At 42.8% G+C, this 27,497-nt stretch overlaps 1 protein-coding gene across 1 annotated transcript in view; it reads right to left on the reverse strand.

Moving 5' to 3' along the window:
- Positions 1-3,830: 3,830 nt before the first annotated feature.
- Positions 3,831-27,497, reverse strand: part of LOC141445375 (protein purity of essence-like) — a 33,344-nt gene continuing 9,677 nt past the window's right edge. The window contains exons 12-32 of the mRNA XM_074111221.1: positions 26,943-27,067; positions 26,079-26,303; positions 25,517-25,666; positions 24,631-24,712; positions 24,013-24,150; positions 23,016-23,213; positions 22,512-22,702; positions 21,328-21,516; positions 20,709-20,877; positions 19,909-20,144; positions 19,385-19,505; positions 18,629-18,903; positions 17,888-18,022; positions 17,223-17,381; positions 16,445-16,627; positions 15,705-15,853; positions 10,610-10,739; positions 9,726-9,901; positions 8,977-9,117; positions 7,463-7,652; positions 3,831-4,280 (exon numbers count right to left, since the gene is read on the reverse strand). Coding sequence (XP_073967322.1) covers positions 4,056-4,280; positions 7,463-7,652; positions 8,977-9,117; positions 9,726-9,901; positions 10,610-10,739; positions 15,705-15,853; positions 16,445-16,627; positions 17,223-17,381; positions 17,888-18,022; positions 18,629-18,903; positions 19,385-19,505; positions 19,909-20,144; positions 20,709-20,877; positions 21,328-21,516; positions 22,512-22,702; positions 23,016-23,213; positions 24,013-24,150; positions 24,631-24,712; positions 25,517-25,666; positions 26,079-26,303; positions 26,943-27,067 — 3,587 coding nt within the window. The 3' untranslated portion in view covers positions 3,831-4,055. The remainder of the gene's footprint in view (positions 4,281-7,462; positions 7,653-8,976; positions 9,118-9,725; positions 9,902-10,609; positions 10,740-15,704; positions 15,854-16,444; positions 16,628-17,222; positions 17,382-17,887; positions 18,023-18,628; positions 18,904-19,384; positions 19,506-19,908; positions 20,145-20,708; positions 20,878-21,327; positions 21,517-22,511; positions 22,703-23,015; positions 23,214-24,012; positions 24,151-24,630; positions 24,713-25,516; positions 25,667-26,078; positions 26,304-26,942; positions 27,068-27,497) is intronic.

Here is a 27,497-nt window from a genome sequence, read left to right on the forward strand (position 1 = left end):
ATTGATTTTAAATCACTTTTCGCCATTTATTGTTGGAAAATAATCTAGATGTAATAGAAATATAGTGCTTTCCTACAGTTCCATCATTACTAATATTGTAAATGCGAAAGTAACTGTCTGTTTGTTTGTTACCTATTTATCCTTAAACCGCTGAAACGCGGTTTTAAGCTTAAGCTCTTAAGTGTTTTTAAGCTTTCCGTCTAGTAGGTAACCGTGTTAGGCTACGTACGCACTATGCGGTTAGCCGCGCGGTTTCAGGGGGCAACAACGAAATTTGAAGTTCGTATCGTACTGTCCCTCTCCTCTCGTATTATAAATAAAATAATAAATAATAAATATCACGGGACAATTCACACCAATTGACCTTGTCCCAAAGTAAGCTTAGCAAAGCTTGTGTTATGGGTACTAAGCAACGGATAAATATAATTATATGGATAGATACATACTTAAATACATATTAAACACCCAAGACCCGAGAACAAACATTCGTATTTTTCATACAAATATCTGCCCCGACGCGGGAATCGAACCCGGGACCTCAAGCTTCGTAGTCAGGTTCTCTAACCACTAGGCCATCTGGTCGTCTATATAATAGAATAGTATTAAATAATAGAAGCGTCAGCGGGGCGGCTGGATACCAAGTTCGAATTTCCCGTTTCGTAGGTAATATAGGGCCAGGGGCACAGTCACTTTCTCAATCGATACTGTGAAGAGGGTCAGCGTGTTAGAAACGCGCGGCTAACCGCATAGTGCGTTCTTGCACTTACGCAGCTAAGTGACGCGTCTGTCCTTTCTTTATCACCCGGCCATTAAACGCTGAGCCTTTGTTGATCCGTAATAAGTACGTAGTAAATGACTTTAATGTAATCATGCAGCCTATTTGCATATGTGTCGACACTTTAAAGGGCTTGGCCTGTCAAGCTATTCAAATTAGAGCTCTTATGACGGCTGGTACCTATATTTTGCATTCGTTGTTGCACAATAGGGTATTCAATACCAAATCTCATGTATAGCCTTATTTGTCAAATATGTACCTACATACCTACCGTGGCCGCCAAGGGCCAATTTTTGACATCGTGCCTATGAAAAATAAATCAAATGGTAAAAAGTTGCATTACCTTGATTCCCGTGCTAACCAAGCTTCGTGCTTCGAGCTGAGCGAGCGAAGCGAGCGCACCGCAGCAGCGACCAGCGAAGCACAAAGATCTAATTATATTAGGAAATAATTTGGTTCTTACCAGAGTTGGTTAAGTAGGTATTTGATGGTTATGTACCTATTTAATCATTGCTTTCGTCAACTACTAAGTAAGTCCGAAAAGTAAAACCAGTCTTCTAAATAAAGTTTATGGAATGGAAATGTACCATTTGCAATTTTTCAAATTGAATTTTTTCTACTTCTGCTGCTGACTGAATAACGGTGTGTATAGTAGTAGAAAATTACAGCAGTAATTAATTTCGTCTACTAGGTACTGGAAAAATAATTTGAACAGTTGTTTATAGCAAATATACCGATATTCACCACTTCCAAATAGTTTTAACGAAGATCGGTCTGTCCAGGGAGCTAATTTTTGGATGATTCCTCCAAAATTGGCTCCCTGGACAAGCCTACATATTAAAAGAAAATAGTTAATATTAGTTCGAGAACGCTCCGTGTTTTGTCGCAATGGTTTGCTCCCTGAGCTTTTGAAGAATCCAAACAGCCGCCCACGCCGGTCGAAAAGTTCATCGCTATCTCAAGTACATTGCACTCCGACACCATATGAGCGACATGAGTGCCGCTGACAAAAAAAAGATTGGCTGACTAAGCAAATAAAGGCATCGCAAACAATGATGAGACAAAAAAGCTGAGGGCAACGCACTGACGCCGTGATACTATTCAGATAAATTTATAAATTAATCATTCCTGATACAATGCATGTTGAATTGAAAGCGTTGGTTTCGAGCGTTGAAGCATCCGTAGATTTGTATGATTAAAGTCAAGTGTTCGAATACGGTATTTGACAACTACTGATTTTGCCATATCTTAATATTATTATGAAAATATAGATATACAGATAGTGTTTAGCGAAGAGAAAATTTAAATCGGTTGAAAATTGGATTTATAGTGATTTTTTGAAAAATCTATATAGTACCTGTCTCTTTCTAAAACGCTTTTCTCTATGCAGCAAGTATGGCGGTACTGGCGTGTGACGTCACATGCCAGTATGTCTTTCTCTGTCTTATCTTGAATTTTAAACCTTTATAACTTTGTTATTTGTAAAGGTAGCTTAAAAATTGTTTTTCTATTCGATAACAGGCATTGTGTAGTTTTAATTTATAAAACATATACAAAATAGTCAAATACCGTATTAGAACAGGGGTGATTTTAGTAACTAACCGTTCTGTTATGCAAAACTGGTAAAATGGAAATCCGTGTGTTGACAGACAGACCAATACGAGTACCTAGACTGTCCTTGTCGATCACTTCGACGTTTGCCTTTGCCAGAAACAGACAAACAATTATATTTTCACAGATACCTATTTTTCACAGATACCTATTGTAAAAAAAATCAGCTTCCCTTTCGCTAACGAAATCATCAGTGAAAAATTCCACCAATAAATTATTTCGAAGTGAAAAATGTTTTTCGTAAATGACGCACGCTGAAATTGAACTGCCTCTACAGCCTACAGATACATCGTGGGTTCATTGAGATCGATCACACAACGCAGGTACTCAAGCGGGGTCAATTTCAGCTCGATCTCACCACGCTTAACCCAACTTGCCCCAACCGTGGGCGCAAAGTGTTATCACAACAGATGATATCTCCCGCACGCCTAATCCATGTCGCAACGCACGACTCCCGCGCTATCATCGCCTGCGCAATACCGTATTAAAAATCCACCTCACCGAAACCAAAAAGTCTCAAGTCCCTTCAAAGTTCGTAGCTATAAAGCTTTTTTAGGGTGGCACGAGTAATAGTCGAGTTGTGAAGGTCGAGTCATCCTCGCGTATTGTCGTGCGACAAGTGGTGCTCAGGTAGTTTGAATGTGGTGGCCTAGTTAGTGTCTGGTGGGCTCGAGGACCGGGCCATTTGCTGACAGCCGCGAGGTCATTAACGCTTGATGCCGCCTCGAGCGTCAATGCACCGTAACTGTGTAAATGATAATTAAAAGTTCAATTGACTTGAAAGTTTACTCACGATCTGAAGGTAAGTACGAGTATGCTATTCTTACGAACTATCTCAGGTGCAGCGATCTAGTGGTTTATATATTGCCCTATTTTAAACATTTTGTCTAGGACAAGGGAGTCGGTTCACCCTTGTCATCACAGTCTCCAGAACAAGAGAGCTTGGACGGTAGTTTCAACGCGAGAAATCACCCTTGTAGGTTTCTAGAATACAGCACTAAATCTAGTATAACCTCTTGAGTCTTCCGCTTCCTTTTTTTTAATATTATGTATAATATGTATCATCAAGCCAAATAAGTGGTCTATCAATTTGTGAACAAGTTCCTATCAACTCGTACTTTCAAGTTGACAGACACGTCTATTGGCATTATTGTTTTATGACATGCAAACGATTATCAACTTTAGGGTGGTAGACCACATATTTGGCTGATGGTACCACGAACTCTTATTCCAACGTATTAAGGCCGCAGTAACATATATTTGAGTGATACGAATAGATACATTAATTTGCACTTGACTACACTTAAAACCTAGACGTGGGAGGGTTTATTCAACTAACAATTTGTGCATTATTTTATTATTATTCACGACGATAAGACAGTATATTTATCATTTATCGAATATAAATACTTGTCTGCATACAGGTACAAATAAAACGAAAAAGTTAAAAGCATCTTTTATTAGAGCAAACGAACACTCAAAGCTGCAAATGGGATAAAACTTGGTGATAAAATACACAATTTAAATAATAAGATACATTAAAATAAATTAATCAATTAATACATGCATTAAAACAGGGGAGGATAATATTGAATTTTCTAATTAATATGGAAAGACATTTAGCACATGATACAGGTGAGTGTAGTCACTTATGGGCCAGTGGGGGGGTTCAAGGTTGTTCGTTGAGGAGGGCTTGCAGCCAGGCGTCGGGCTCGGGGATGTCGGGAAGGAGTCCGGCGGCGTCGCAGAACTCCGCGAAAGAAGCGCAGGGGAGCAGTTCGTCGGTGAGGGTTGTGACTATCCGCTCCGCGGCCTTTGCGTTAGCTTCGTCGTTGTTCCGGATGTATTCGGCGAGCTTCACCGACCATTGGTCTATCGTCGATGCTGTGACGCCCTGGAACAATAAGTTGTATTTTGACGATAAAATAGCCAAGTTGTTAGAGAACCTGACTACGAAGCTTGAGGTCCCGGGTTCGATTCCCGGCCGGGGCAGATATTTGTATGAATAATACGAATGTTTGTTCTCGGGTCTTGGATGTTTAAATATGTATTTAAGTATGTATTTATCCATATAAGTATGTTTATCCGTTGCCTAGTATCCATAGTACAAGCTTTGCTTAGTTTGGGACTAGGTCAATTGGTGTCAAGTGTTCCATTATATTTATTTTTATTTATTTATTAACTTTATTATTCAACGACTGTGTAACTTTACACGGTATTTATCAAAATTTTCATAACATCTTGCCAAGAATCTTACAAATAAGGTTCTTGGATTTACGACCGAAAACATTTAAATTGCGTCATCGCTAAACAACGATTACAATTACCCAAGCATAACTAGGTTTACTAGCTAAATGCATTCACTACACTTTTAGTTATGTACGGGATAAAGGGAGGTTTGTGTGTTGCTTCACTGACAAGAGAAAGCACGCTATTTGACGGCCAAGGTTTTGAACGCTCCACACAAGCGTTGCATAAGGCGGGAAAACACACGGAGCGGTGAGGCATCATTGCCGCAGCGGTTTGGGGATCGATCGACAGCGCGAAGGCGTATGTGCCGCGGAAACACGCGATGCCTTTTCACACAGCGAAGAGTCGAAACGAGCTTATGTCAAAAATGGACTCCGCGGTGGTAGCATCGATAGCGTCAACAACGACCAAAACGACGAACATATTGGGTCGATCGTGTTAAAAATAAAGTTGTATTAAATACTTGTGATGTAAAAATATCATTTAATAACATTGTAAATATGTTTATAAAAATATACCTCGTTGAGTTTCTTGCCGGATTCTTCTCAACAGAGGTTTTTCCGAACCGGTGGTAGATTTTTTTTGACATTCATAAGTGCTTGTATAGCTTAAATTGAATAAAGATATTTTGACTTTGATAAATTTTTATGATGCGAGCAACACCGCGTCTGTGCTGCGCAGTGCCTTAATCCACGTGGTGCACCATGCGGATGAGAGAAAGAAAGAGAAAATTTATCCGTGACAACGTGATAATGAGCAGCAACGCTCTCGGCGGGATACCCTACGCGCGATGCGTGTCGCCGCGGCAGGCGTCGCAACACCGCGCCGTGTGTTCTTCGCTAACCGAAGACAGTTTTCGAGCGGTGTCAATGCCACCGCGGTCGTGAGAAAACCACTCGACAGGTGATTCATAAATAATATTTGAACTCATAGCTCATTTTAAAGCGACGGAGGTTACGATGTGTTGGGCCGACGTTGCGGTTGTCAGATATCATTGGGAAATTAAATGGGATGCTGTGGGGTTCACGGCGCGAGCTGTCTGTCTGGCTTCTGTCAATTGCGGCCGCGAGAGGCTCTGTTCTGACATGCGTGGCTAACAGATATTGTTGATCGAAATATTAACAATACTATCCCGTTTATATTTTACATGTAAGAGTGTATTATTTTTTATGCCTTTAATTTAGCTGGAATTTGAGACATTAATAAATAAAATCACTTTTCATCGTCTGTACGCTTAGATAATTTAAACTATGCGACGGATTTAAAATCGGTGTTCACCACCAGTTACATATTGTTTTTACAGAAGGTGGTACATTTACTAACGACGCACTCCGGCTTCGCACGGGTATAGTTTTTGGGAAATGGAGCTGAAAAATGTGAAGTGCCTTTGATTAAAGACCTTTTTTGAAAATTGTACACGTGCAAGGGGTCGTTAGGGTTTTGACGCTTTGTACCAGATTCGAAAAACACCAGATTCGCGGAACGCCGGAATACCAGATTTTCAGATTCGCAGAATGCCAGATTCGCATAGTACCAGATTCGCAGAACGCAAGATTCTCAGAATGCCAGATTCGCACAATCATCAACCCGGCCTAAAAACGTCCCACTGCTGGGCACAGGCCTCCTCTCGGAATGAGAAGGCTAGAGCCGTAGTTCCCACGCGGGCCCAGTACGGATTGGGAACTTCACTTGGTATTTTGAGAACCAAATACAGCAGACATTATAGGAAAGAGACGTTTGTTGGAAGAAGGCCATTTTGAGAAGCAGACATTTTAGGAAACAGATAGAACGAGCCTGAGCCAAAAATGCTGCTAACAAGAAACGAATCTGGCATTCTGCGAATCTGGCGTTCTGCGAATCTGGCGTTCTACGAATCTGGCACTATGCGAATCTGGTATTCTGCGAATCTGAAAACTGGCATCGTGCGCATCTGGCATTCTGCTAATCTGGTATACTGCGAATCTGAAAATCTGGCATTATGCAAATCTGACGTTCTGCGAATCTGGCGTTCCGCGAATCTGGCGTTTTTCGAATCTGGTACAAAGCGTCAAAACCGACCGTACGAGAGCTTGAATTTTTATCGTTTGATTCTGTAGTTATACTATTATTTTTTATTTGGCTCACTATAATTTACACCAAAACAAAAATATTATTAACAGTCAGAACAACGCATAGTCAAGTTTTTACGTCGTTGCAGTTCATATAGAATTGCGAATCAAGGAATATTCCACATCACAACAATTTTTTTTGTTAATATATTCCTGTGACCCTGACATATTATTATTAGTTAGCCCTAGCAAGCCCCAGCAAATAATTTAAAAACTAAATCTCTTGGCTCTATGTTTTTCTTGGAATTAGTGAAATAAATAAATAGCATGGGACAAAATTACACAAATTTACCTAGTTCCAAACTAAGCAAAGTTTGTATTATGGGTACTAGGCAACGAGTAAACGTATTATATAGAATACATACTCGTATTAAACGGCCAGGACCCGAAAAACATTGACTATGCTAACAAACATTGAAGAAGTATATATTTTGTCCGATGCACTTTTACATCTGCTGATGCTCTTAGTAAAAACTTTCAAAGTATGGGCTGTTAGTGGTCACTCAAGACAATACAACTTGTTGTATCGTGTCTTAGAATGACGTTGAGAGATGCATGCGAAAGGTTGGCCATGGTAAGTTTTTTCGCTTGCCGTAGGAATAGAGTATACCATGGCAATTGCACCATATTCACAAGTTTCTTGTAAAAAAAAACATTTTTTATGTTTCTGTACACATTTATCCGGTCCCTACACCGCAACATTGTAAACATGACGCACCTTGAACATGACAGTGTACAGCTGATCCACGATGGCGATGAATAGCGCGTACGGCTTGTAGTCGGCCCAGGGGCGAGGCGCGCGGTGTTTCGCGGCGAGCGCGCGCATCGCCGGCCCGCCCGGCGCCAGCGCGCGCACGTGCCCGATCACCAGGAGACGCTTCAGCGTGTCGATCTTGTGCGCCTTCCATCTGCAAGCAGAGACGGTTTTAAAAAAGGAACAACCACTGAACTTGTAATCCATACTAATATTACATGCAAGTGTGTGTGTATGTATGTTTGTCCGTCTTTCACGTCGAAACGAAGCGACGGATCGACGTGATTTTTGGCAGAGAGATAGTTTATGGGCCAGAGAGTGACATAGGCTACTTTTATCCCGGAAAAATGCAGAGGTCCCGAGGCGCGCGATAACCGAATTCCACGCGGGCGAAGCCGCAGGCAAAAGCTAGTATGGGAAACAAAAACGCCTAGTTAAATTCTCATGAATTAGTCATTGAAAACCATCTTGATTGTACTTTAAAAACTATCATCTTAAATGGGTCAAAATTATTTTCTTTGTCTTGTTTCCGACCACTCTTCACAAAACGATCTTATTGCTGCATACATTGGAGGGCCAGATTTATGCCGCTCAGTGTATTTGAATATCTGTGATGCGGGATTTACACTCTCGACTCGTGCCTCGCCTCACGCCTCGTCTCTTAACCCGCGGCTCACGTGATCGATGGTAAATGAGCTTCCTGTTTACACTCTCGTGGCGAGTTCAGTTGTCTTTGAGCTTACAACCTGCGCAGCACAAGAATCAAACTCGAATGAAGCGAGAGCGCGAATGTAAACACCAAGCTCGCGTTCGTCGCGAGGTGTTTTGACTCGTGCCTAAAAATCGCTCCGAACGCGAGCGCTGCGAGGGGCGAGGCGAGGCCTCCCTCGCTCGCGACTCGTACCCGTGTAAGAGCGGCTACACATTGGGCGCTCGGCGCTGCGTTGAGCGCGCGTTGTTACCGTACACACACAGCGCTCAGCACGGCGTTCGGCGAGCGTTATCAATATCAAAATGTTCGACCTCTATGCGTCCACTTTACACGAAAGCGCGCGATCTAATATACGGCCAAATGGCGGCGCATGTATCTAGAAGCGCGCAGCTGCAACGCGCCTTCGAACAAAAATCTGTCTGACGCGCGCTTGCATGTGTACACCTTCGACAGACCTCCTTGTTCTTAAAACGCGCGTTACCAAAGCGCGCGCTTTAACCTCGTGCCTACATCCTTCCTTTGGAAAGGATATAAGAAATAATTATAATAGGACACTGACGGCCTTTGTAAAGTACATAGTGAAAAACTAGTAGGAAAAGCCGGAGATTTTTTCCTCTATTTTTCCTGGACATCTTAAGTTCTAAGCAATATAATTTGAAAGTTTCAAAAAATTATTCCAAAAAAAGTACCTTTGGCAGGCAGGAGGTCAAAACGCCTAATGTGTACTCGCTCTAAATGCAGGCATAGAGCGAGAGAGTGTACTCACTTGACCAGCGGGTACACGAGTATCATTTGCGTTGCGTAGTATAGCGGGCCGTCCGCGTCGTGCGCGCTCGCGAGCACGCGCGCCGGAGCCCACGCCAGCGACGTCTCCAGCGCGGCCACCTCGCGCGCCACCAGCCGGCTACTGCACGCAACAAACAATGCATGGCGTTAAATACCCGTAAAGAGGGAAGGGGGTTAAATGGTCCCTTACAATGAGTCCACTAACCTCCTGGGGTTCAAAGCGATAATTAATTTTTTGAAAAAGGAATAGTGTCATTTTCTCTGTATCATTCAAATTTACAAAAAAATAAATTCAACTTTACCCATGAGATATTAAGATTTAAATTTCGATGTCAATTGTTGTTGTATGGTGGGTCTCAGGAGGTAAGTAATATTTGAAACCCACTGGTAGAACTATCCCCAAAAATTATTTTTTTTCATATATATGCAAACCCTAAATCCAGTAAAAATAAGGTTTTAAGTCGATAAATAACGTAATGGGTTTCTGTGACAGACTGGTTGGCGGTAGCATCGTCAGGTCCGTTTGACAATTCTGACATTAGCATCACGTCTGTGATTGGTTAACGAACCAAATGTACCCACCACAAGCAATACTGTAGCCGCAAACGGACCTCTCGACACTAACGCCATCTAGTGATATTTCGCATGAAACTCTTTATTCGATAATGCCTAAGAAACTCCGGACTGTGTTGGTGACTAGATGCCGCTAGCGTCGCCGCGTGTACTCACGTGTTGACCACGTAAAGCCCCATGTGCAGCAGCGCAGGCACCAGCTGCATGTTGGAGAGCGGGCCGCCGCCGCCGGTGTCGTCGTGGAAGGTGCGCCCGCGCGCGAACCGCCACAGCAACAGCTTCAGGTCGTGGATCGTGCTCGTGTTGCTAATGTCGCGGTGGCCGGTGCATTCCTGTCCAATATAAAACAACTAGATTTGCCCGCGGCTCCGCACGCGTAAATCAGTACAGTCGCCATCAGATATTTCTGAGCGGCCAAGGTGATCAAAAATATCGACACATGAACTCTAATACGCATTAACTATCACACATATATGACCGTGAAATTAACATAATATCGGTTTTGAACGCAACCTACAGTCAAGTCAAGTCACGTGAACTGTTTCAATAATTCGGCGATGTCGCCGATATTTTCTGTCCGTCTGCAGCGGCCATATTGAGGCGGTGGCAGCATCAAATGCCTTTACACTTTTGAAATCGCCGCATGCAGCGTGCGACGAACGACTCAGTGTAATTGCCGCTTAATTACCTGTCAATCGACATTACATATCATCACTACTTTTAAACTAAGTCGTACCTCAAAATAGATATTTCCGAAACTTTATTATATCAAGGTTCAATTTTGTTGACATATTGATTTTAGATACGAGATTTTTTCAAAGTAGTGACGATATTAGTTTCTATTAATGAACTGAAATGTTCACCGATAAAGGAAGTCAAGAAACACACTCTGTCGAACTACCCCTAAGCTCATATAATGATTGCAAGTTGTATTAAGGTGAAAAAAAAAATGGTTTACAAAATAACTGATTTTAAAAGTGGGCGTTAGATGAAATAAGTTTGGGAACATCTGGCAAGTCATAGTATTTCTTCGAGTGTACCTGAAGGTAAGTGGTGTGCCGCGCTAGGCAGCTCGCGAAGGCGGACTCGGGCACGTGCGGCCCCCACAGCGGCAGCAGCCCGTTGCACCGCGTGGACGCGTTCTGCAAAGCGGCGCTCTCCCACTCGTCCCTGCTTCGTAACGAGACGCATGTAGCACTACTGTACTGGCTCTAATATCACTAATATTCCAGCCGGCAAAGATGCCAGCGACGCCGTAATCACTAGAGACCGGGTTATATGCGGCAAAACATAAGGCTACGTACGCACTATGCGGTTAGCCGCGCGGTTTTAGCACACCATCTCTCTCAAGCGACAAGCGCCTCTAAAGAAATTTAAGGCTTGAATTTTTATTAGTTATTAAATAGAAGAAAAACAGTATACGAATAGAAGAAAATACAGTTTTTTTTTGCGTAACAGAGGTGTTCACATTTTTATATTAAGTTACGATATTGAAAAACACGTGCAATTTATATTTTCAAGTAATCTTTAATTTCCCAACATCTTCTAAGGTGAATCCATTTCCTTTTTCATTTGAAAAAAGAAAAGAAAAGATCAATCTACTTCACTCGACCTTAAATGAGCGATTCCGTTACTCACCACTTCATACGCCAAATAATAAAATACTTCTAAGATATCGAAAATTTATCAACACGAATCTTCTTCTATTTTACAACTATCGACATCGATTCAAGCTCTACAAACTTTGTGACAGTGTTATGTTTTGCCGCATAAAATTCAAATTTCTAATAATCAGCTACGGAGACGAGCGTTTTAACGGTTTGATCGTTTACAACGCTTAAGCCGGCGACAGACGTACTGATTATGTCCTGAACATAGAATAGAACAAAATGGAATTGAAACCGGGGGACTAGAATGCAATACATTGTACCACTCGTCACACCTACCGATCCGGGTCGGCAGGAATGTTCTGACCGGCCGGCGTGTGTGATAATAAAGCCGGTTTCTATTCTGTTCTTTCAGAACAAAACCGGAAGCTCTGTGGCCGGCTTTTAATGTTAAAATACACATTGTTAAACGATCAAAATGCTTGGTTCAATCAGAAATCAGCGTGCTTGAAATCATGCCGTTTGATTGTCTCCGCAGCCCCTAAACACACGAGAGTACAACATCGTTTTCACCGAACTAATAGTATGAGTAAAAGGAATGTATATCATGTCAGCTAAACGTGCGAGGGACCCATATGGCTAATGAGTCATACAACAACGCGAGCGGAATAGCAAGAGCCAAAAATGAGCCTGAAAAGAAATACAAGCTATATATTTCTCTTATTTATAGCTCTGGGTTCTTTGTTCATCACGGGCAGCGAGACCTGATTAGAGATTGCAAACCGGGCCCGGTCACTGGACCCGGTAAGTAAACCGCGGCGCTGTTCTCTTTATACCAAAGCTACCAAAGTTTATCTATCTGTGTAAACTAAGTTGCTACGATACGTTTCGTACTTTAAGCTGCGTTATTAGTTTCTTATTTTAATACTATGTTTTCAAATATACACTATACAGAGTAAAGAGAAAGACCTGCTTGTTTGAACTTATAAAAATTAATAATTACTAATACTAATGTTACTTTTCCGCCCATAAGTAAAAGTAATCAATTCTGTATTAAGTGTGATTTTGAGACTGAGTGAGACTAATTATTGTGATAATTGTTCATAAGCCAGTTTGAAATAAATACAGGTTTCATCGCCATCGCTAACATTCAACCCGGCCGGGCCCGGCGGACCTGGCCGGGTTGGCGACGAATGCAACCGGGCCCGGCCGGGTTGAGAAACATACCGGGTTGCAATCTCTAGATCTGATACTCTTTAGGCACACGAGCGAAATTCTACGTGTATAAGAATAGATTATAAGGATCGCGTCATTATTTTAAGTGCACGCATCATGTCTAAGGGCACTGTTGCACATGCAACTCGCAAGAGAGAGCAGAAACGTTTACATTATTTTTGGATAGCTGACAGTTTGAGAGAGATGAAGCTATACCTACGTCAAAGCGAGTTAAGTATCAACCGATATAATTTGCGACTGCTAAGCATTAACGTTCTGCTCTTGCATGGCATCATTCAAAATCTATATTACCAATCAGTCATGCATTTTATTTCCTCCGCCATCTTGGCTGTAAAAGTTTTATGGTAAATTTCATGCATGACGTGCATTGATGCTAAATACTAAAAATAAATGCCTGCATGATTGTGTTTCTAGGTGAACTGTGCAATGATGCTGTATAGACAAGGGTCGGAATAACGCTCATTATTTCACATACAAGTTCCCAACAACAACAATTCAGGGCCCATTTTTAAAGCGAAAAGCTCACAGTTTACACATGTCACTGGAGCATATTATAACATGGTAAAGAAATATGATACGGAGTATACGAAACGCGACACATAGCGTGTTTTTTCAAAATATCGGACGTATTTTCGATCCTTAGTTATGGGTGAATGAGACATGTTGTGTTGTTGCAGAGAAAAGTGGCATGGCAGTAAGGCTTAATTGAAATAGACATGCATGTTTACATGCCGTGCGCTAGTAATAATGTGAAATTCGCCTGAATAACGAACCATAAGTAGGTACAGAAAGGTTTAGCTTAAAGTGAAAAAAAAGTGTCTTATTATCATTACCACGTTTAAAAATTCAATAAAATCGAATCGATATTTTTTTTTTTTTTTTTCAAATAAAGACTGCCGATTGTGTTATTGTGAACCTTTCTGAACTAAATGAGACTACGATTAATTTTGATTTTGATACTGACCTAGCATCATTAGGCAGACAACTAAAGTGCGTCGCACACCTAACGCCTCTACATCGCTTCGTCTACATTCGTATCGATACGGAAAACATTGAAAAACTCGTACACAAATCAGATTTCAGTGCGAAACATTGTTTCCAGATAATTAAATACAGATACACAGAGTCAAAGCAATGCGGAGGTTTTCGCTGAGCAAAGAACCATACGAGGAAATGAAGCGATCGCCATAAGATAATAAAATAACAACAGAAAACACAAACGATATCTCTGTCTCGTTGTATCGCTCTATATTCCTTGGATAGTTGTGATGTAGAACCACCCTAAGTTTTAATAGTAGTGGAACTCTCGAGAGGCTACACATTCAGTAACGGCGGTCCATTCAGATTAGAATAGATACATACCAGTTACACCTGTGCCGCCATTATAAGTGGCAACGATTGGAGGAATAAAAAAAATGCACTTTATCAAACATGAAGTAAGTACGCGAATGTCATAAAGCGATGATGAAGTGACAAGAGTAAATTGATAAAAATAGTTTAATAATTTCGTGCCGGAATAAATCTACGAATTTAGTTATATAAAACTATTGTACGGCCAGCTGCGGTAGTTTATGAGCGGATGCAGTGTTTAAATTATATACACACCAATCTACAGCCAACAATTGGGTAGATTTTTTGGTAAAATTATATTATATTTACCCCCTGTTCCACCATCCATTGATTAAATTTATTTGACGGATAAATGTGATGCCGTCTCTATTTGTTTTGTTCGAATAGACGGAGACGGTATCATATCAATGGGTGGTGAAACAGCACCTTAGTCTGTCAGTGAGAGTATCAAAAAATATAGGACACGTATTTGCCAATGAAACAAAAAATGACAAAGTTGAAGCACGTCAAAGTTCGGGAGCGGGGGCCCTTGACTTCTTAGTGAGCAGCGTAGGTAAGTGTAATTTTTAACTGGCAAAAGAAACAATACGCGTCCAATATATTTTTTAAATCTAACTAACGGACAAACTATAATTCTATATTAGGAATCTAGCCCGTGTGTAGGCCATTTTGCGCACCAGAACCACTCATACACTTCCGATGCTGAATGTTCGATGATAAAGAATAGAAATTAAATTAGGAATCCGTTTTCAAACAGCTAAATGAGGGTTTATCGACAGACGAAATATCGCTAGATGGCGCTAGTACCGAGAGGTCCGTTTGACAACTTTGACATTTGCGTCGCGCTATTGATTGGTTAAAAATAAGTAAATGAGCCAATCGCAAGTTAGACTGAAACGTCAAACGGATCTCACGATACTAAACGCCATCTAGCGATATTACGTCTGTTGGAAAACCGTCATTATTGACATAAAATGTTTGAATAGATAGCGTACATTATGAAATACCTTTTTTTAGTTCTTTTCTGCTCTTTATCGTATAAAACTAACTACCTATTAAGGTTTATTTTCCTACAACATTATATGATGCCATATTGTTTTCATAAGATACATCTATTTCAATTTGAGTTTAACCTTTATTTTAAGCAGTAAGGAATTAATTGAGAGCGCTGACTTTTATATGTCAATAATCAATCACAATCGACTTTGCTTTATAGTGCAGTGCATACTGAATTTGGTTACGCTTCAAAAGCAAGCAGCGGGATGCCAACCCCAACAGGACCCTATTGCATAATAAAATACGAGCCAATAGTATTTACAATACAACATCGAAAATACTATTCGCTTGCACTTTGTTATGCAATCGGGCCCAGGTACACATTTCGATCAAGTCGGATTGAATCTTGATTAAATCTTTATTTGCAGTGGTTTGAGTTCGTCAGTCAGTCAGACACAGTACTGTTATAGGTATACATAGATACGTCATATCGTGACTACTTTGAAAAACCTCGTATCTCAAAACAATGCGTCAACAAAATTGTCTCTTAAAATGATGTTCATAAAGTTCACTCAGTAAAATTATCTATTTTGAGATACGAGCTTTTTTCAAAGTAGTGACGATATAAGGCAGCACGAGCCTCACGGATACCCATGGGTGACACTCATTCCCGGCCCGGATAATACCGACATGAAAATCCCGACCCTGTTTTTTGTGCACACGCCCATAGAAACTGACATGAGCTTCTATGGGCGTGTACAAGAAAACAGGGTCGGTATTTTCATGTCGGTATTATCCGGGCCGGGAAAGAGTGTCACCCATGGGCATCATTGTGGGATTCGTTAAAGGGAGACCTATGAGCAGCGGATGTCTTTAGACTGGCAATGATGATAGTCTTATTAAGATTATAAATTTAATTAGAGTGAGATGGCGTCGGTTATCGTACCTTGCGCGAGCGAGACGCACTGCCGCCATGTGGCATTCCACGTGCACGATATTATAGTGCGACACGGTGGTGTAGCCTAGAGTCTTGCGCGCTCGCACCTCGTACTCCTCCACGGGGCAGCGTTTTGTGAACGTGTAGATTCCCAGCACCTGTGGGAGATGAGTTTAGTTGGACGCTGTTTTGCAATACTGTGTCAACCCACTGTCATTTTGCAATACGATGTCAACTACGATGCAACTGTTAAAATTATTTTCTAAGGGTTGACATTGTATTGCAGAATTAATCAGGGTTGACACACTATTGCATAACAGCGTCCAGTTAGGGTTTGGGTTTTGTGTCGCTTTGACAAACTTACTAGGTGAGAATTGTAAAAGTATTTAAACCGTAGAGCGCACCTCGATGTGTTTAGTTAGAGAAAGGCTAAAGTTTAACATCTTCACCGCCACAAAACAAACGAAGTGACGTGCTCTGTACGCCAGAGAAAAACCAGCGACAAATCAACTTGATTTTTAATTCCATTGCAGAAGGATTGATTTGTGGCGTGTGAGGCATTCCATTGGCTGTTTTATGAATTTACCCAGGAATGTTGCGTCTTTTTCGTTGCGTTTTTACCCACGATGTCCGAAGTCATTTTGTTAGTCACCTCACTTACCCCTAACGAAACACAATTTTACCACTTTGTGGGGTAATTACCCCTACGATCGGGACAAATGCCTCGATCTATTGAAACCGTAACGCACCTTGGTGGGCTGGTACTTGTAGCCCTCGCGGCAAATACAGCAGACGGCGCCGGCCTCCTCGGCGAGGTCGGCGACCTGCTGCGTCAGCGAGCACTGCGCTGTCACCTGACCGCGCTCGTTGCTGCGCATGCCCAGTGCGCCCAGCTGCCGCTCGCGCACCGCCATCGCGAGACGCTTCTTCTCCTGTCCCAGTGAAAAATAGTTTATTACTGTAGAGGCCGGGAAGTAGGGGATTGTCGCCCAGGCATATAGGATAGGGATGCGAGGCCGGCAACCCGTTCCGTTCCGTTCCGGCTTGTATAGTGTTTTTCTCAAATATGACATGAAATAAAATAAAAAAAAAAAAAACAAGCATGGCGTGTCGCGCTGGCTGCTGGAGCGGTGGACGGCGGAGGTGGCTGGCGGAAGTGCCGCAGAGCGCGCGTTGAAACAAAAGACGGTCGGATTGCCGTCCAGCGGCCTGCAATGTTCTATGAAATCTCTTTGCAGGCCGCTAGAGTGACCGCGCGCAGGCTGCCGAGCCGCAGCGCCTGCAATGCAATACTTCCCGGCCTATTATTTGTAACACAACGTCAATATTTCATGTCATATTTGAGAGAATAAATATAACGATCGCTTACTTTTTCAACCTCGTATCTGGCCACATTAAATTGCTTTAGAATCATCTATATGTTATGTATGATAGAGTGTTGATTTGTTGTATATACGATTCGGGTAGATACGAGGTTGAGAAAGTAAGCGGTCGATTTCTCCTGTACGAGTTCTGTGTCATACTGACCTGTCTAGTAAACTCCCTAGCCTCCTGCACCTTGGCGGCGCACTGCGGCTGCGAGCGCAGCGCTTCCAGAAGGTTCTCCGCGAGCGAGCCGACGTGCTCGCCCGAGGACACCTGCTCCAGCCGGTGCACTATCGGTATCACTTTCTCGCACACCAGCATCTGTGGGGATTGGAAACGTTAAAAAGGGACACGGCGATGGCAAGGTAAAAATGATGAAGCGAGCGCAGGGCCCGTTTACCAACTACACTAGACAACTTAGCGACAGCGTTAAACACTGTTAAAGTATCGAATTTGAAAATGGTTAAAAAATAATTGATTGCCATAATATAAAAAAAAAAAATTGTTTCGAAGACCATTTAAATTTTTATTTTGTCTCACTTTTAGCCACACAGCAACTGCTACTTAAAAAAGCCGAACGAACCGGTTGACCCGGACTACGAGCAACCAGGGCGGGTATTGTTCACTAACCGCTGTGCGGTGTGCGTCTCTACCGCGCAATGAACATAGAACTTGCTATCGTGCCACTTGGCTACGTACGCACTATGCGGATAACCGCGAGGTTTCAGCGCGCCGTCTCTATCTCAAGCGATACTTTGAAGAGGGACGGTGCGTAAGCCTTAGAGGGATCAATTATTTTAATGTGTCAGATCAGTCGCTTTGTTTACCTGAGTAGGCTCGTGATCGGCAGCGAGGCCGGTCAAGAAGCGAAGTATGTACCGCAGCGCTGGTCTGCTGATGAACTCTTTGAGCTCGTCAGAGTCGTTGCACACTAGAGTCGGTTTCACGCAGGGCGCGTTTTTCTACAACAAATACAGATTATGTAGCTGGATTAAATTATTGATGAAAATATTGTGTAAGTGTAAGTCTTACGACAAATCGAGATCGACTAAGTGTATTGAACTGTTACGCTGAAGTCACTATAAAGGAACAGCATCATACGTATGGGTCGATTCACCAAAACTGGCACTAATGAATTGAATGATAATGTCTACGTGTGCATCGCAAAATGATTAAATACAGGTCGAGTCATTAAGTGATAGATAATCGTGTTATAAAAAGTAACCTGTTTACAAAATATTAGGTCGCACCTTTAAAATTAAACTGAAACAATTCGAAATAATCACATTTCCAAAATAAACTTTAAATAAAACACAATCTGGTTAAATTTTCAGTTTTATTTTAAACGTGCGAGGTGATCCCTGTATAACAATGGCACTCGTACAGTGAAAAGTGACATTACTTTTGTTCAATTAATTCGTACCACCTCTTCTAAATCAACCTATACCATCTTGCACAAGGCCATTCAAAATGTCAATGTACCTACTACAAAGACGAAAAGTACATGCAAAATAGAGACAAAACATGATTTTAACAATCACGGGCTATTGACAAATAAGTTCACTCACCACAATATACTCCAATGCGTCTCGCACCACACCGAGCGATATCAAATAGTCCTTGAGTGTGCCGCCTATAGAATTCTTCTCTATGTTAGCGCAGAGAACACAGAACAGTTCCATGCGGAACTCCTCCTCGGTGTACTGTTCCGTGTCAAGTTTGTCGAAGACTAGGACCGGCTTGAAATGATCGACCAGCATGGCCATCTTTAGGTCGTTGCCGTAGACTAGAGCCGCCAGAACACGTGTTAGATGCCCGAGTGCTACGGAGTTGCTTCGTATTCCTAAGGAAAATAGTTTTTTTTTATTATTTAATAACAATAAGGCTTATTTTTATGGTGTATTATGTATGTCTTTGATAACATGTCCTATCTGATACCGATATTATAAGCATTTTTGTTGTAAGTTACTAAAAGGCGAAGAAGAAAAAGTTCCATTGTTTTAATTAGACTTGTCAATTGTAATAATTTAACATAGAAACTAATAGCAGTGCATGAATAATAAAAGTAGTAAGAACATAATCGCAATGAAAACCAGAGTATGAATTGTTCATAAAACCCATTTTACCCGAGACGTTTATATACACCCGAACAGCATTGTTTCGTCAAACTATTCGGCTGTTCTTTGACATGGCTAAAGCGAAAGTGACACAGGTAAAGTCGAATATTGTTTAACTAACTTGAGCTATGCTGTTACTAGCCGTATTCCTTGATATAAATTATATCTTTATTTTTTTCTTTAGTAGTAGGTTAGTGGTGCAGTTACCTGGGCTGTCGGTGCAGTTCAGTAGAGCCTGGACGTATTCGGGCCCGCCGAACGTGAGCGAGAACTGAAGGAACGACTCGAGACTCTCGCTCGCCGCCACCGACAGAATTCGCTCCATTATCTGTATGGACACACCTTATTACTATCATATCATTGAAATACAATACAATACACTATAATAGTAATCGATACAGAAAATAAGTATACACAGAGAAAATTTCAAGGTAAGCAATAGGCGGCCTTCTCGCTTCAGAGCGATCTCTTTGAAGACAGCCTGGTTTCATGTGTGAATACGTATGCAAAATGTTTCATAGTATTATTACTACTCCGTTGCACAATCAACGACTTTTTTTGAGTCATTTTAGATAAGTACCCAATGTTCAAAGGTGATTGAAACTAGAAACAGAAATTTATAAATGAAGAGTAGTTATCTATGCGACACTGCGTCTGGCGGGTCAAGACTTATACCATCACCCCCCTAGAGACAGAAGTGTAGAACAAAACAAGTTCTCCTGGTCACTGACCTCCAACAGCTGATAGACGAGATGCGCCCTCGGCATATCCCTCTCCTCGTCGGCGGCGAGCTGCAGCGCGTGCAGCAGCACGGGCAGCGCGCGCGTCTCGGCGCGCGTCAACACGCGCACGCAGCGGCGCACGCGAGCGCACAGCCCGAGCAGCCGCAGCAGCGTCGAGCAGAGCGCGCGCGCCGCGCCCACGCGCTGGATCGCTGCGAGACGCTGCAGCATCACTTCCAGACCACCTGGGAACAACAACAAATCTTTTGCTCACGAGTTGACAGAGCCAAAGATAAAGCGTAATGTTGGGGTTTTTCATTTTGACCCTATTCCTGGCCCCGCGAATTTAGATGCGCTATCACAAAATTAATCACAGTTTTATATTGTTAACTGATGAGAAATTAAAAAACTATTTTTAACGACTTCAACTGATTTTGTAGCATATTATAATAAGCAAGGTCGAATATTTGTGTGCATTTATGTGATATGCACTATGCCTGGGAAAGGGTTAAAATTATGGGGAATTACTCGTATATAAATTTTTCTCGTACCGTGTACCCTAACCTAACGTGTAACCTAACCTAACCTAGTTTGAGAAACCATGCTTTATGCCAATGACATGTCAGTTGATCGTATCTATTAAACCTAACCTATGCCAGATACTGTTCTGAACTATCTTCGACATCACCCACCTCGCACTCCTTCTTAGCATTACTCGGCGCGTGCACTTTACTGCCTTTTCAGGTGACTCGGCAAAGTTTACAATAAATGAAGCCTGTTGCTAGTAACTAGTGTTAAAGGTCACTGACCGCAATCGGCGAGCACGTTCGCCATCCGATAGAGCTGTTCGTCGTCGACCGCCTCCGCGTTGGTCTGCGAAAGCGTCTCCACGAACTCCTCTGTGGCGTCGCCGAGCAGGCCCCGCATGCGGTACACGACGCGCATCGCGTCCACGCCTTCGCCGGACGTGCACCACACCTGGGACACGTTAAGGGTGACCGTGATGTAAACGGCGACAAATGTAATAAACATTAGAATTTCTTACCAAAAACAAATTATTGAGCACCAAAAAGCGAAAGTATAAAATAGTAAACTTCAAAATCAGATTAATTTATTTCGTCGCATAGGTAAAATTAGGTGATAAACTAACAGGATCACAAACTATGATGTGCCTGTCGGCGTAAGAAATCATTTAAAGAATAGGAATACTAGGATTTGGAAAATAAAATCATTTGTTCGGTGTAATTTTATAAAATAGGAGCGAAAATTAAAAGACATTTGAGTGAAAATCTACTTCTTGTCATCCATCATCATTTATTTAGACCGTAAAAAGTTTTTTTTTACGAGCTGTCTGTAGGCGACAAGGGCAGGGTGATAGCCTATTGTCGGCCACTGCGTACTAAGGCACAGGTTTTAACGTCCACCCACCTTCTTGTAGACCTCCTTGACGGGCAAGTCCAGCGACATGATCTTGTTGCAGACGAGCAGCTCCATGCCGTTGTCGTCTTCGAGCAGCGCGACCAGCTCGCAGTCGGTGCAGATCTTGTTTTTCACGTCGCGCATCAGCGGGCCCATGCCGGGCTCTAGGCAGGAGTACGGGTTGCCGAGCATGCGGCCCTGGGGAGAACAATACGATGAACCTCTTGAACGCTAACGTAACCTCGTGCGGCCCAAATGTGCAATAGAATGTAGACAAAAAGTTCAAGGGAATTACAAACCTATGGCATTGTAACAGTGTTCTCTGTTATTTTCCATCACTACAGTTTAACTTTAGTTCCGAAGCAAAGATTCTATTTGTTTTGTCATTTTTTTATATTTATATGGTGAGCATCAAGAGGTTAAAGTTGTCAAGAATTGTCGTGCCTAATATCGGTCAATGGCGTCAGGCGTTATAAGTACAGTCGAATGCAAAAATATACACATCCATAGAGTCAAAATATGTATACATCGACCTTATGTTTAGTGCCATAAATGTGTATAGATATTTTTGACGTCTTGGTAACGTATATAATGTAATATTTTTTGACCGTACAACATGTATGTACAGCAACCTACATGTGTGTATATGCTCTAAGTTAGGTGCTGTTAAGCAATAGTGTTTTAACTCCGATTAATTCTGCAATACATTACTCTTAGAAAAGGATTTTTACAGTTGACATTGTGTTGCAAAATGACTGTGGGTTGACTCAGTATTGCAAAACAGTATCTAGTTTACATTTGGCTTATAACATTATATAGTAGGTACCATGGTGTCGAGGTGAGGACTTTGGTATGAAACAGTAGCGTTCAAAGGGATGGTTCATTCGGTCACAATAAAATAAATTAATAAAGTCGATCACTTATTATAAAACTAATTTTTAAGCTTCCAGCTGCACTAAATCTGGATACTAATGAAATGACTGATATTCAATATGCCGCCAAAATAGTACTTCATTCTAAATCCCCCGAGGAACCAATGGCGAAGCGTCCATAGATATCTATTCCCATCGGCTTACCCAATATTTACAAAAGAGGACAACAGGACATGCATGATTTATGGAACATATATGCGATCTTTGCTTAGGCTTTACCACGAAAATATCTGACACTACGCCACTGGTGGCCACACTCACTTGTAAAAAGTCTTCCTGTTGCGGATCCTTCTCTAGCGTCAGGAAGAACTCGCCGACGTCGTTCTCTTCCGGGTAGATGATGGAACAGAGACGCTCGAAGATAAACACGGGCGTGCGGTAGTCGTGTAGCGGGTACTTCTGGACTGTCTCTATGCAGACCGCCATGAATTCGGCGGTCTCCGTCTCCGTGCCTATGGGTGGAATAAGTTTTGTCAATCAATTCCAGCAGGCAATTTATAATGGGTTAAATATAATGACCATAAAAAAAAACTTTTGATTTAAGTACAAATTCTGCTGATTGAAATAAAAAAATAGCCTTAAATTTGGTATGGATCTTTATCATACGCAGACAAGAGGTTAAGGGGCTGTTTGATGCCGTTTGCGTCTATTCGAACAAAACAAACGGAGACGGCATCACATTCTATCCGTCAGATAAATTAATCAATGGATGGTGAAACGGGGGGTTAATAACTTAAACTAAGCAATGTGGCCTCCGGGACCCACCTGTGGTCATCTCCTCCAGCAGCTCCAGCAGCTTCTCCTGCGTGTCGTCGGTGAGCCGCGTGCGCTGCACCACGAGCCGCCGCAGCGACAGGTAACCGCCGAGCACGGCGCCCACGAGCCGCCCCTTGTACGTGCGCCGCGCGCCGCTCTCCTCGAGGAACATTGCCAGCAGCTCCGTCAGCCGCTTCAGGGCGTATCCTGATAAAGAAAAATGTGTAGCTGCCTTGTTGGGAATAATCTTTAATTCGAGCAAAGCTTCTATTTATACTGAACTTACGTTGTCTAGGCGGAGATGAAAGATATTTCGGTCTCGCTACTATACACGGTGTATACTAAGAGATTCGCGAGTAAAAAGTTATGCATCCCACAAAAGCATTTAGAAGTTTATTTAGCTATAAGAGCCGCGAGTAGAGCGCAGTATGTGATACGGGTTGACCGGATCCAAAACTCTGTATTGCGCTCCAAAACACGCTTTGCTGATGTGGGTACAAAGACTGCCAGGCTGAAATGGGACTGGGCAGGCCACGTCAGACGTATGAAACCAATTAGGTGGGCTAAAATAGCCAAAGACTGGATACCACAAAACGGACTTCGGCGGCGTGGCAAGCCCAGGCGTCGATGGCGGGTTGACCTGGAAGCCTTACTTCGCAACTGGTCCCAAATCACTTAACTCCGGGTCGAGTGGAGGACATGGGGGGAGCCCTATGCCCAACCGTGGGACACCTCTAAAGTCATTAAAAAGGCATAAAAAAGCTATTATCTTAAAAAATCTAATTAATGCGGCAGTTAGTTTTAAAAAAAATATCGGACACATTTTCTCTTTTGTCAAAAAAAAATTATGAAGATATAGCCCGGTAAAGTTGAAGAGTGGGTCTTGTGACGTCACGTGGAACTTTAACACGCAAGAGGAGTCATTCTTAAGTTTCGTGCCTATTTGGGGAGGAAGCCACATGGCTCCGGCTGGCAACGGCTGATAATGATGTTGATGAAAGCCTACCCTGTGCCAGATCCGAGGTCAGTGTGGTCTCTTCAAGCCGGTGCAACTGTTCAATCTCTTTCGTCATGAGGTCCGCGATCTGTTGGAGCACACCTCGCAGCGCCAGGAACTGTTTCCACGGCGCTTCGGACGCCAAACCTGCAAGTGACGCGACAAATCAGAACCAGTTTTGGGATAATGTTCCGCGGTGTAATGGTTGACGTGATATGATATGATAAATTATGTCATTATACTATCACAAAAGGTCCATAAACTTAATTACAACTTTTACCCCCTGTTGTGATGTGATGCCGTCTCTGTTTGTTTTGCTCGAATAGACTGAGACGGCATCACATTTATCCGTCAAATAAAATCAATGAGTGGTGAAACAGCCCCTTACACTGCTAAAACTACGTATATTTCTTAACTTTGTGCTATGGGGTGCATTAAGTAGGCAACGCTAGTGCTGGTGGCGCGTTACTGCGCCGCAAACTACCAACTGCCTACCCAAGAATCGACCTAATGCACGCCAATGACTGTGTGTCTGGCAAAAGCAAATGTCAAAGTGACAGATAAACACTGACGAATGTTAAATTCAAAGTGAAAGACAACGTTTGGAAGCTCAACAGAAGTACTTACTTTGGTAAAGCTGTAAGAATTGCTCGCTCGCTTCGCCTGCCGTTCCGACTTCAGGCAGAAAGCTTGTAAGCAAGATGAGTACCTGGAAATAATTGTGAATAAGAATAGCTTTCTTACAACGGCCACCGACTTGGAATGTGAATAATATGTTAGTGTTTAAAAATGTTGGATGATCCACCAACAATACTTAACGAAAAGTACAGACCGACTGTATTGAAACTGCCTAAATGGCAGCTGCCGACTACAAATACATTTTTGTTTGCAATTCCATTGCAGTCGCCACAACTGCTGCTATTGAAAACCCAATCTTTGGTCGGGCTCTGTACGCGCCAGCTTTCAGTAACAACAGAAATACCAGAATAAGGACAGAACAAGCTGACGCGGTTTGCACGGAGCGGGTGGACGCCTGTGACAATGTGTGATTATACTGTACCCTCATCCTACCTGTACCTCATACTACCCGCTATTCCCCGTACCTACTCTACGACAAGCGCCGGATCACTGTGCTTCCGGATACCGAATTGAACGCGCGCGACTGGGCCAGAAATTTGGCTAAATTCTATGTTTTGTGAACTGCCTTGTGAATAGTGTGTGTGGCCGCCGATAGACATCAGTCCGTTCCCGTGACGAGACCACGAACTATTTTGGATAATTGTGTGCTGGGACCGACCCACATCAGCCGTGAGTACCACCCTGATCCTGTCTTTTCCCTCGTCCAGTACACATTGTCACACGCCTATTGAACAATAGTATGAACAGCGCTAACTGCATGCGTCGCGTGTAACGGATTTTACATGCACCGCGTGCCCGCAGGCGTGCGCCCGCACCGTGCACCCGCGCCAGTGAAAAGATTCATGTGGTTTAAAGTTCATTGACCGGCACTCACCGCCTTGCTGCGCTCGTATGAGTCGCACAGCGACCTGACCATCTGGCAGGCGGTGTCGCGCGCGATGCGAGAGCTCGGCTCGAACATCACCGGCCGCAGCCAGCCGCCGTCCTCGAGCGAAAGCGGCCGCATGCCGTGGGATAGCAGCATCTGTACAAACAAAGGATAGATTTAGCTTAAAAAAACCATGACAGCTGCTGTATTGCATACAATAATTTAAGTGATCGATTCCGACATGGCCAGTTCGTTACTTTGTATCCCAAACTAGGGATGTTTGAGGAAAAACTCGTTCACAATTTAAGAATGTCAATAAAATCTTTTGACGAACTACACACATACCAACGTTCACAATAGTCTTTGCAGACAGAGAGCGGTCTGGAATTCTGGGTTCTATACGCATACAACGATGGTCTCGCTCTAACATGAATATAACAGAGAACTCCAAACGTGCTCGCTGAACTTGCAGACCACTCTCTCGAAACATAGAAAACTCATCTGCGGGATTTTATGATTTACGCGTGCGAAGCTGCGGGTAAACACCAGTGTTGTATGTAGTACTGACCCGTTCCCGCCAGCGCGCCAGGTACTTGTGCGCGAGGTGTGCGTCGCGCGGCGGCGGAGCCACCGGGTCTGCGGGCGGCGCCACCAGCCGGCGCCACTCGCTGTGCGGCACGCGGCCCGCCAGCCAGCCGGCGAGGTCCACGACCACGTTGCCAGTGGACGCGGCCAGCGCGCCCGCCGCGCCCGACGCGCCGCCCGCGCCCGTCGCCGGGACCGCCGCCGTCTCCTGGAAACAGTGCATGAATGAGACCAATTCCACCTGCCACTGCGAGCGGAGCAAACTTAGTTTAACTTGCAATCATTAACTTCATGAAGGTTCAGTGGCAGTACTTCCTTGCAGCCGATCGTTGAGCGTTAAATTGAGTCCGCACGGAGTCCGCTCTACTCGTATTCGAAGGTGGATATTTAAGATAAAAGTAAAAAATAAATGCGAGCCAAAGGCGAAGTTTGATAGACAGCCTGCTTTTCACTTCGAATGCGAGAAATGCAAATCAACTTGCAAGTTTTTATTTTAGTGAATTTATTTTATAGTTTTATTGAATTAGTATTATACAATATAATAAAGACTAAAAAAACTAAAGAAACACATAAAATAAAAAGTTTATTCTATAAGGCTACAGTACTTGTGGCTTTTCGCATCTGATTGCCTTCGTTACAGGCGAAGATTATACTTTATATACTGGAGCATAAAATATATTTTTATGCAATCTACACCCATCCAGCATAAACGATAACCATGCGTAGATTACCATTAGCACACTTAGGCAATGAGCCATGAAGGAATTGCCTTAAAACTGTCACAACTCCTAACTTTTAGTGGATTTTAATAGGTGACTCGGGAGACATACTATACCGTTGTCCATACCTTAGCGTCTTTGGGCTGTTCGGCATCAGACCCGTTGGCGGAGACGACGGGCGGGATCGGCGCCATCAGTTGCTGCATATAACGCAAGCACGGTAGCGCCACTTGTTGCAGCGCAAACTGGTGAGCTGCAACAAAACAACACAGTCAAATTTATATTTTAATAACCTATTTACACTACTAATCAAGTTACTGTTTTTATTACTAATATTCGGAAATAGTTGTCAATGGAGAATCTTTGCATATATATATTTTATTCTAACCTTTGGATTAGAACTCATTAAATACTTCAAGTACCAACTTAATATGTAGTGTCAAGTGGATTTCAATACAAAGTCGCTAATACTATTTACTTGCACTTAGAGCGTTTTCAGATTATCCTATCCGATATCGGTATCGGACGACGATGGTCGACACCCTACAGCCAACATACTATGTGCTGTTTTAACATCTTTCCGAAAAATCTTTCCGATACGGCCATGCTCAAAATGACCGCCACGCATCGGGCTCTGCGGACACAGAGACAATATTGATACACGTACAAAAATTATCGTCCGA

The sequence above is a fragment of the Choristoneura fumiferana genome, chromosome Z (genome assembly GCF_025370935.1).
Source record: "Choristoneura fumiferana chromosome Z, NRCan_CFum_1, whole genome shotgun sequence".
Lineage (NCBI taxonomy): Eukaryota > Metazoa > Arthropoda > Insecta > Lepidoptera > Tortricidae > Choristoneura > Choristoneura fumiferana.